Raw genomic sequence first — 11,078 nt, forward strand, 5'->3', positions numbered from 1 at the left:
AAAGATATTTTCTTTTATTGCGCGCGCGCGCGGACATTTAAGCCTTTGGGGTTGAATTTTTTTAGCGCATATTTGTTTCAAGAGTGTCAGGAAAAATTTTCAAGTGCAATTAATGAAGTTAACATTGATTTACTGTCAAAAAAGTCGCATTTTTTCACAAAAAACGCGCGCGCGCACGCACTTTTGCTCAGATTCCTTCAAAACCAAAAAATGCACGTAATATACATAATTCTGAGTTTGCATGCAAAAAATCAGACCACTAAGACAATTCTAAGTTATGTTTAAACACTGTTTAAATTTTCCGGAGAGTAATACGTTTTGTGGCCCCCCCCCTTTGATGATATCAAATTTGTTAAGTCTTAATTGGGATTAATACAAAATTGGGGCTTATCTCATTTAATGAACATAAAGCAAAGAACAAATCTGAAGTTAGAAATTTTGTATTGTTAATCTCAGGATCAAGCTTTGATCTCCAACTTTAAATTAATAAATTATTTCGATAGTCTGTGGTGGGATAACTTTAATTGAGTGATCAAAAACAAATTTTGAGATTTATTAATATTGGAATATCGAGACTAAGCTTTCAAGATTAACAATACTCCACACAAAGTTCTAACCTTTGAATACTATCTTTGGGGGAAAAATTTGTTTATGGTATAAATTCCAAGGTGGTAGGAACCAACGAATCAAACTGATGCTTTATTGCGCTTGATGTAGTTAGTGTAATTAAAACGTTTTGATTTTTAATTAATATTTTTTTTTCTGTAAGATTCCCATTGTAATTGATAAATTAATAATAATCCCAGTTTATTCTTTGAAACTAAAGTTTCTTCCCAAAGAATTAAAGCATATTCCTCGCTTAACTCCTAAAAAAAAACTTTTATTTATAATTTATCAAAAAAAAAAATAACAAAAAGATGGCTTTTTTTTCAAAGAACGTCTAGCGTTCATAGACACATTTGTATTACATATTTAAGGAAAACCTTAGTTATTAACTACAAAATTCAAATCAATAAATCAATTAATTAATTTTGAAATTTATGTGAATTATATCCAAATATTTGTTTTAGAATAGAACTAAAATCGAAGTAAAATTTTAAGGTCTCAACAATTCTTATTTCCAGTCAAGATGAACTGTTAAAAAAAGTTAAATGGTTCTGGAAAATGTCATTTGAGATTTAAACTGATTAACTCATTAAAACCTTTACTCTAAAAATGATTAAAGGAATTGAGCTCTTTCCTAATACTAATTTCATAATCCTTATATCTTTTCAATCTTGGCGTTGCTATTTTAAACAATGAATCCAGCTGTATTAAAAATCTTCATCTGAAATATTATAGTTTTACACCATCAGGATGTAAAGATATAGGGATTAGATTAGAGGTCAGTTCCTCTATAGCTCCCATAAAGCCCCCCCCCCCTTCATATTAGTGCATGAATCTGTAGTTAAACTGCTTTGCATGGCTTGTATTAACCCTATGGTTCTGTTTGGTTCCTGCAGGGGTATTTCTCTCATCAGAAACTCGACGAGGTGAAGCAGAATCCCTTCGTTCAGCAGCAGAACGGGAACAACACCTTCACGCCGCAGAAGATAGGGGCTAAACCACAGGTAGATAATAATCTTTATGGAGGCTAGGAATTTAAAATTTAAATTAATGTCAGGTTGAACATAATTTTTATAGATCTAGGGATATAGAATATATAAGCCTCAGGTTGATAATAATCTTCATAGATCTAGTGATATACAACTTACATAATTACGCCATACAGATTTAGATTTAGAAGTTGAAATAATTTTTTTTACTCTTAAATTAAAAAATACGAGCTACATTAAATAGTTAAAAAGCAATTTTTTAGTACGTCTTAAATATTTGTTTGTACCAAATATAAAATCAAAGCTTGAATATGATTTAGAAATTAATTTTTATGATTTATCTGGTCGTATGTTAAGCAGGTGCACGGAACCCCTAAACCACCGAAGGCTCCGGAAAAGCCCCTGATGCCGTACATGAGGTATAGCAGACGAGTCTGGGATACGGTAAGTCAAAATTATTTATATTTTTATCTATATTCTAATTATGCCGAGGCGAAAAAAAAGAAGACAAACTATTTATGATGCTCTGGAGAAAAAATGAAAAATTGGACAGCCTTATTTTAATACTTTTTCCCCAAAAACTTTATTTATTACCCAAATTCAGTAAAATTATTTTTAAAAAGGGGGGGGGGAAGAATTAAAAGAAAAGAAAATATATAAATCCTGAAAAAAAAATTACTGATATTGTTTCTCCTGATTAAGGTGAAGACGGAGAACCCCGAGCTTAAGCTCTGGGAGATCGGGAAGATAATCGGACAGATGTGGAGGGATTTACCAGAGGGGGAGAAATCAGAGTTCACGGACGAATATGAATCCGAGAAGGTACAGTGAAACCCATAAAATTATGGAGTAGGAAGACGACATGTAAACAATCTATTGTGAATTTTATCCTGATGTAAAAGCCACTAATCTAAAATAAAATGACAAAGACATTGGGTTTCTCTTAATGCCATTCTCATCTCACATTACATCACGAATTTTACTTGGGTAATTTCAGTTATAATTATTTGTTTAATACTTCATAGAAAAAATAATTTTTTGAGAGAGACCGACATAAATTAACGATGGGATAAAATATTATCTTCACCGCTCTATTGCAAATTGTGTATTTCCAAATCTATTTAGTAAATTGCAATCATAGATAAAGATTAAAGATAGATTGCGCATAAGACGACATTTTTCATCTTGAAAGATATAAATGTACGTTTTAAAGATTTTCCTATTATATAGATTAACTAGGTCGGTTGTGAACATTGGCTGTTCTTATGTCATTGAGTACTTGTGGTGTACATGAGTTCTGTAGAGAGAAATTTAAGTTAGTTTAGTCCTTCTCATGTCCTTCAGTTCTCGTCAATATGATATATTGCTCAGTGAAATATTGTTGTTCAAATAGTTCCATTTCCTGAGTTATTTTACACTCTATTATGAAATCCATTAAAACACCGAACCACCCCGCTTATCATTGAAGTACATTATGACCCTTAGAAGTATGAGTTCGCGGACTGAACAATTCTTGGTGATTTTGCGTACATGAGCTATCTATGTTTATTTATTTATCTATGATTGCAATGAACTAGACAGAAGGAGAAGGTCAAATTTATGCAACTTTGTGACCTAAGGGTGGAAGCTAGTGAATAAAATCAATACTAAACAGAGAAAATGGAAAGTATTGGATCTGATTTATACTCTATTTTGTTTTAGGTTGAATATGACAGAGCGTTTAAGACCTACCAGGCTAGTCCTGCCTATCAGGCTTACCTTCAAGCTAAAACTAGAGGTTAGTTCTATTTACAACATTTTGAGTTTAGGTATTATGTATCCCTGTACCCTACCTAGTATATCTGTATCCCTGTACTGTACCCCTGTATACCTGTTTCCTTGTGCCTTGTATCCCTGTATCCATCTATCCCTGTATCCCTATACCCTTGTATCCTTGTAATCTTGTATACCTGTAATCTTGTATCCTTGTATCCTTGTATCTGCAGGAGCCCCTGTTATCGAGGATCCGCAGGAGCTGCCTCCTCAGAACCTAAGCCGAGGAGGGAAGGTTACTGAGAGAAGGATAGATATCCAACCTGCAGAGGACGAGGACGATCCGGACGACGGACTTAGGTATTGTGATATTTTCCTTATCAACAAATAAGATTCGAAAAGTATACAATTTCAAGGGTGATAGCCAATATTGGGTTTAATGCTTACCAAAATTCAAAGAAAAATTGTTAGAAATAAAAGAGCTACGTGAATAGTATCTGAAAAATCCAAATGAAAATATTTTTTAATTTAATATAGACACAAAGAAATGTATTATATACTAATATACGAATCAAATTTGAGAAAATAATAGTTTACAGATAAAGTTTACAGAACTATTTTTATTTATCAGCAGTTAGACTAAAATCACTGAATCTCCCCCCCCCTTTCGTTTTAATTTCTTGGATAATCATGCATCTATCAAATCTTATAGTCAGATTTTTAGTTTTTCTCGAATATGTAAATTATAGAGCATAAATTCTTTTCACAGGATATAATTATATTTCCGATAAGCATTGTCAAATTCAAAAGTTTCCGTTCAGGTATCCAGACAAGGTTTAAGACTAAGATCCATTTTAACCAATATTTCTCGGCTCAGTTAAAATGTTGAACCAGGATATAGGGGTGTATATTCTGTCGAAAAATCATTACCCCCCCTTTTAGAAAATCATTTAGTTTTCCCCAGAAGTTATATATGCAATATGCATGGGTGTCATTTCCGCCCCCCCCCCGGGGTAAGTGGGACCAATTCTGAAAAATATACATCCCTGTCAGAATAGTAATTAAGAAATGTTTTGGTCTAATTCTGCTCTGTTTAGTGTGAAGCATGTTGCCCATGCCCGGTTTATGCGAAACCATCGGCTTATTAACGAAATATTCTCGGAGGCGATGGTTCCTGATGTAAGAAGCGTTGTTACTACGGCTAGAATGCAGGTTAGAAATACGAGACACAAGTTGATGGGATAATTGAGTGATAAGTTCAGTTCAAATACCTTACAATGTACAGGGTCCTCTTAAAGGGGTTTAATTTAGGGATCTCTTGAATGTATTTACTTATTCTTAAAATTAACTGTCCCACAGGGTCCTCTTTAAGGGGTTTAATTAAGGGATCTCCTGAATGTATTTCGTTATTCTTAAATTAATTGTCCCCTAATTCCTTCCTCTCCCAATTTCAGAGGGAAGACATTGAAAGTATCTTCATAAATATCCCTCTGACGATATCGCCCTTCTTACGATACCCTTCCCCTGGTTATAGGAAAATATATTTGTCTTTTAACAGCTTTCATAAGTCAGATCTCTTTGATATTATCAATGGTACTAGTGCTTAATTTAATTTCTTAATTTATATCCAAAAGACGTATTTGAACATCTATGTAATAAAGCTCTTCGTTTATCGTGGACCGTGGAGGCCCATGGATACGTTCTGGCGGTTATGAGCTCAGACCCCTATTTCACCGAATGCAGGGTTGTCCGATAATAATAAAAACAATGATAATTTTTTGAGGGTACCCTGGGGGTGACGAAAGCTAAATAAATTGAAATTTTTAAAGTTCAGTGGCCCGGTCACTTCACCTATTATCATAAGCTATTTCCAAGCGTTGGTAAACGGCGGTAGTAACTATGATTTTATTATAATATAAACCTGGCCAACGCCGAGCACTCAAGCTAGATCTTAAATTACTCTTGTTGTTGCAGGTGTTGAAGAGGCAGGTGCAGAGCTTGACGATGCATCAGAAGAAGCTGGAGGCAGAGCTCACCACAATAGAGGACAAGTACGAGAACAAGAAGAGGAAGTTCTTGGATACTTCCTCAGAGTTTCAGGACGAACTCAAGAAACATTGCGTGAAGGTTAGGATTAGATAAAAAAAAACCGAAATAATCAACGATCAGAGCTGAAAACTTTAGACTTGGATAGCCATAATACCGATCGCTTAATCTGAATATCCACTATGGACACTTTTATTTTCTGCTCAATCAGCTCTTTTCCACTCTTTTGGGATATCCCTACCGGATTACGGCTAGTGCGCGTTTTTTCAGTAAATTCTGATTAGAGGTTCGGGATTCTGCATACGCTACTATGATTGGTTGAATTTGAGTCACTTTCCTGTATACCAACTAAAGATTAAAATAATCACAAAATTAACAAAAATAGGAGATCAAGCAGGGATCTAAATATTCACAATTCTAAAGTTTTCAGCTCAGATGATCTGAGTGGCAAAATAAAGCATTAAATAAATGAAGTTGTTCTCCGGAAACAATTATCGAGTGTTAATCGGTAAACATGTCTGGCTTCTTCTTACTTAATCAAGTTCCAGGATAAAATCAAGCCAAAAAAAATATATTTGGATTGGAAAATTTGCTTCATAGGTTTGTTTGTTTATGAGTTGGATCCGAATTATTTTTTTCACAGGAGGGGTCTGCAAATAGGAGCCGCATCAGAATAGAATATTATCAAAGACATATTTATATTGTCGGTATTTTTTAATAATTATTTGTTTAGGCTGTTACTGAGGAAAGCTATCAGGAGATGGTTGAAGAACAGCTGGTAAAGCTCCGCCAGGAGAAGGCAGATAGAGCTAGGGACGGAGCCTCTACTCCACCATCCCCTGCTCAACCTCCAGATCCAGTAGATACTCGCCAGGTCCTACAGCCTGTAGAGAGCAAGGACTGTGGTCCTGATGGACCTAGTCCTACTCCGCCACAGGACGATAAGAAAGACGAGGAGGATGGCGCGAAGCCCCCTCAATATCAAGCGATGTCTGATGTTGCGCCTGCGCAGAGCACAGAGTTGAAGCCTGAGGTTCAGGGACTGGGACATCCTGTTGGAGCAATTCCTGTCTCCAACCCTATTCCTCAAAACTCTCCTTCTCCTCCTGTATCCGCAACATCAACTCCTCCTCCGGCCGGAGCATCCTTCCCGGGTCAACATATGCCTCCGCCTTATCATGGTGGGGCACCTGCTCCATACGGTGGTGGTCCGCCCGCCCCCTACCAGGGTCAGTACCCGCCTGGTGCTCCACCCCCAGGAGGTGCTCCTTTCCCTCCCTACTCTCAATCTCACCCAGGGTACGGGTATCCAGGTTCAGCGCCTCTAGGGGGTCCTCCAGTAGGATATCCAGGGGGAGCTCCACCATCAGGGGTCCAAGGAGGTCCTCCTGCCGGATATCCAGGTGGCGCTCCTCCAGGAGGCCCTCCGGCCGGGTATCCGGCTGTAGCACCTCCTCCGGGTGGACCTCCAGCTGGATATCCAGGTGCACCTGGTGCTCCGGGAGGCCCGCCTGCAGGATATCCTGGTTCCGCCCCTCCGGGAGGCCCACCTGCTGGGTATCCAGGGGCCCCTCCAACTTCTCAAGGTGTTCAACCAGGATATCCTGGATCCGCTCCACCAGGAGGTCCAGGGGGTCCACCTGCAGGATATCCAGGTCCTCCAGGGGCCAGACCTCAGGGGTATCCACCAGGCCCACATGCAGGACCTCCAGGTCCCCCATCAGGTCCACCTGCCGGTTCTCCAGCAGGTCCACCAGCCCCACAATAAATATTCAGAAGATAAATATTTTGATGATTTCTACCTAGGTCCTAGAGTTGTAAATAATAAATGAATTTCTGAAATCATCAATTATTCTATTAAATTAGACATGTTTAACATTGTACCATGTACTAAATGTACTTTTGGCGTATGATTTTTTAAGAAGATTTTTTCATATTTTTTCCCTTTTTTAAATCGTTAAGAATGATCAAGATCTAATTGTAACTTATTAATTTTTGCTGTAAAACAAGTATGTATCGTAATAAACTATGAACTTTTTGCAAGTATACAAATTAGCATTTTATAATTTCAGAAGTAAAAATGGCGGGGGTTGAAAAGGTGGAGGAGGAGGAAAGTGTTATTTCCCTCATTTCTCACCTTTCGGCGTATTATGCCGGGCTATGTTCGCCTACACGGCGGGACGGAATATCTAATTACATTTTCAGCCGAGACAGTAAAGAAGTGCATCACAGACTAACCAAGAGATATAAACGAATTGCGTTCGAGTTCATATTAAAGAAGAAACCTATTTTAAAATCGCAACTTGGATACACTTCGTGTACTGACGCACTGTACGGTGAAGGATTAAAGCTATCAATACAAGGGGATACAGAGGGTTCGAATAAATTGATAAAATTGACAGATTCGTTGGACATCACCCAACCAACCTTGGACAATGTGCTCCGATGTATCCTTGCACTGGCAGGGTCCGGGCCGAGAAAAGTGAAGTTTTATGGGTTTCGACAAATCGGAGACTGTGCTCTACAAATAACTGGAGAAAGGGGTTCGAATCCATATTCCGATAGTTTCAATTATTCTAGCCAGGGCAGAGACAAAACAATTAAATCAAGGAACGTATATTTTTTATTGTTATGAAATCTACCCCTGTTATTTTAAAGGAGATCAGCTGTCAAAAGAAATATTATTATCGATAAATACCTCTAATCATATTATGTAATTTTGATACATTCAGACAAAAATTTTTAAACCATCCTTCAAAAACATCAAAAGGTTCTGGTTGGTCAGGTTATCCCGGATTTCCCTGAAAGCGACTTATGATAAATAAATTTAAGAATGTAATCGCATTCAACACTTGTACAAATCTACTATTTCAGTTAAAACACAATATTGATGAAAGAACAAGTGTAGTTAATGTTTAAATTGGAATCTAAGTTTAAAGATTGCTTAAATGGAAATAAAGTATTGAACCGCAAGAAATTGTTATTCGCCAAGTTTTTGACATTAATGAGTTGATCAAAAATATACGTTTAACTAGTTCTTCTGCTCCGTACCCGATCAATTTCAATTTCGAATTATCCACGGTTAGCAGAAGCTTATATCCTCAACCCTCTGAGGGAATGAAATCGATGCGTAATCTACATACACCGAGCAACGCAGTTTATACGCATGAAATTCACTCAAATGCCAAGGTATTATTTTAAAGTTCTTCCGGTCGGAAATATGAAAATACACTGCACAGAGTTGCCAGAAGGATTGGATTGAAATTCTCTTAAAACGAGAGAAATGCATCCCCCAAAACATCCAAACTGTAAGTTCTAAAAAATAAAGGAAAAAACCGAAAGCACTTAAGAAGAAGAATTTCAGATTTCCTAATTTTTCTCTATGTAATTTGCTTTTTAACTTCTCAAAATATACAATACATAAACTTTCATAATCCATTATTTATAGTATATCTTTTAGTTTCCCAACTCAAAACAGAAGAATTTCCATAACCCCAAAATTGCTAGGGGTTATCCCCAAACGGGTTAAAATTCCCAAATCTGACGCTTTTTGGGGATGAAATCTTCAAATTGGCAACTGTGAATAATAATATGCATTACACAGATAAAGCTTATTTTTAAACAATCATAATTCTTGCCCTCATAAAATGATATTTGCTTAATGACAAGGCATTTATATTCAAGACGCATTCAGGGGGGGGGGGTGACCAAGCCCCCCCCCCCCTGGAAAGAAAAACAAATTTAATCCCCCCCCCCTGGACAAATTCCTGAATACGCCCCTGTATTATATTTCATTTTTAGATTCGTTCTGAAGTTGGAGACGAAGGATATTCTAGTCCGTCTCCGATTCAGGTTTTCATATTTTACATTCTTTAACATTTATGTTCAGGGTTACCCACAGAGGAAGAGACTTTACAGAAGACTGTACTGAATTTATTCTGTGTTTTCATATTTTTGTTATTCCCAGCAACTGTAAACTTTTCTCTCTCTTTTCCTAATCCTTTAATAATTGCCACAAAAAGATGATATGCAAGGCAGAACAATTTATTTTAGATTGGAACTGTCAGATTTAAAAAGTTTTAGGTCGTCTTCTCAGATTCATCCTTTGTGGGCATCACGTCTATATAAATACGCTATTTTACACTGAACAATTTATAAAAATTCCAAGTAATGACGAATAATCTATTTATGAATATCGTAGCAAACAGATATATGCTTAGACCATCTAAACATATAAATAAATTCATATAGATGTAAATTGTACAGATATCCAAATGTTCATCTAATGTATATTATACATCAAACATTGTAAATTGTACAGACGAATAAATCCATTTTTAATAATAGGAATATGATGATGTCTGGGAAGGAGTTTGGAAGGAAAAATCGCCGGAAAAACTTTCCTGGGAAACTTTGGGAGGAAAAGGACTTGGATTGGAGGAGAAACCTTTCTTATCGGAGGCAGGGCCGACCTCTGTTCATCATCTCTGGCAGATGTGTAAGTTATATGAAACCATGTAATTGACCTCTCTAAAAAAAGAGAAAGATTACGAAAAAGTAAAAAAAAAAAAAGATGTTATCACTATTTTAACTTATAAGTTGATTACTTGAAAGTGTTTTTCACGATTTTAACTTGTAAAATGAAAACGTGATAAAAACCGTGGAATAGGAAGATAATTTTTGACTCAAGTTATGATTTTAAAAAGTCCAATGGACATGAAAAACAGCAATTCAGCAATGTAAACAGTAACACTTCACTTAATTAGTTGAGTTTCAAGCTACTGGTAAAACGATTTACTTTATAACAGCATCAAGTATACAGATGATTGCTTAAATGTCGTCTTCCTATCACACAGTTTATGGGTCTTTCTGTATATGAAAAATCCGATATTATTTTATAATACAAAATTGTTCAGGCAACGATAATCTTCGTCTACTCGATCCCTCATTCGCACCTCCTGTACTGCATGTCATTGAGGAGAAGGCTCTTTGTACGCATATTGCGTACATCTTGGCTGGGATAGAAACTGCCTCTTTTTCTACCAATCCGGACACTGGACGGTAAGAAACTAAGAGAAATTATTTTTCCAACTTATGCAATTACGAATTTAAGGGAAAATTCGGAATGGATTGATTAAATAGTTCAATTTTGCCTTAGCTGAAAACTTTAGTATTGTCGAGATCAATGCTTTATCTTCTCTTTTTGTTAATTTTAATATTATTTTAATCTTTACATTGTATCCTAGGAAGTGTCTAAAATTGAACCAATCAGAATGGCGTGTGCAGAATTCCGAATAGCTAATCAGAAACCAGGAAATTTCAAATTTTGCGCGCCATTTAATGTTAGAACTCTAATTGGTCGGAATCTGGTAGCGATATCCAACAGAGCGTTTAAAAGATCGGATGAAGCAGAAATCAAAAGTGTCCACAGTGGAATATTCAGATTAATTTTAGGTATTAAGGGTATCAAAATCCAATCTATAGTTTTTAGCTCTGGATTTTTCATTAATGGATGAACTTATCAGGTTTCGTATTCTGTCTGGATCATATATTAATGGATTTACTAATCAGGTTCTGTATCCTGCCTGGATTATGTATTAATGGATTAACTAATCAGGTTCTGTATCCTGCCTGGATTATGTATTAATGGATTTACTAATCAGGTTCTGTATTTTGCCTGGATTA

At 36.3% G+C, this 11,078-nt stretch overlaps 2 protein-coding genes across 4 annotated transcripts in view; both read left to right on the forward strand.

The window, feature by feature from the left end:
* The window catches only part of LOC111698306 (SWI/SNF-related matrix-associated actin-dependent regulator of chromatin subfamily E member 1), a 9,045-nt gene extending 1,614 nt beyond the window's left edge, over positions 1 to 7,431 (forward strand). The window contains exons 4-11 of one of the 3 annotated variants that reach the window (XM_023468611.1): positions 1,503 to 1,610; positions 1,953 to 2,039; positions 2,298 to 2,417; positions 3,297 to 3,372; positions 3,581 to 3,707; positions 4,445 to 4,559; positions 5,322 to 5,474; positions 6,127 to 7,431. In XM_023468611.1, the coding sequence (XP_023324379.1) occupies positions 1,503 to 1,610; positions 1,953 to 2,039; positions 2,298 to 2,417; positions 3,297 to 3,372; positions 3,581 to 3,707; positions 4,445 to 4,559; positions 5,322 to 5,474; positions 6,127 to 7,161 (1,821 nt within the window). In that variant the 3' untranslated portion in view covers positions 7,162 to 7,431. The remainder of the gene's footprint in view (positions 1 to 1,502; positions 1,611 to 1,952; positions 2,040 to 2,297; positions 2,418 to 3,296; positions 3,373 to 3,580; positions 3,708 to 4,444; positions 4,560 to 5,321; positions 5,475 to 6,126) is intronic. The other 2 variants (XM_023468612.1, XM_023468613.1) reach the window with 2 other exon arrangements.
* Positions 7,432 to 7,454: 23 nt separating this feature from the next.
* On the forward strand, positions 7,455 to 11,055 carry LOC111698307 (uncharacterized). The gene is made up of 6 exons (XM_023468614.1): positions 7,455 to 8,003; positions 8,429 to 8,582; positions 9,195 to 9,245; positions 9,741 to 9,891; positions 10,310 to 10,454; positions 10,965 to 11,055. Exons 1-6 carry the CDS (start codon positions 7,474 to 7,476, stop codon positions 11,038 to 11,040), a joined length of 1,107 nt encoding a protein of 368 aa, XP_023324382.1. The 5' UTR covers positions 7,455 to 7,473; the 3' UTR covers positions 11,041 to 11,055.
* The last annotated feature ends 23 nt before the right edge of the window (positions 11,056 to 11,078 follow it).

This window comes from Eurytemora carolleeae, unplaced genomic scaffold, assembly GCF_000591075.1.
Source record: "Eurytemora carolleeae unplaced genomic scaffold, Eaff_2.0 scaffold180, whole genome shotgun sequence".
Classification (NCBI taxonomy): Eukaryota; Metazoa; Arthropoda; class Copepoda; order Calanoida; family Temoridae; genus Eurytemora; species Eurytemora carolleeae.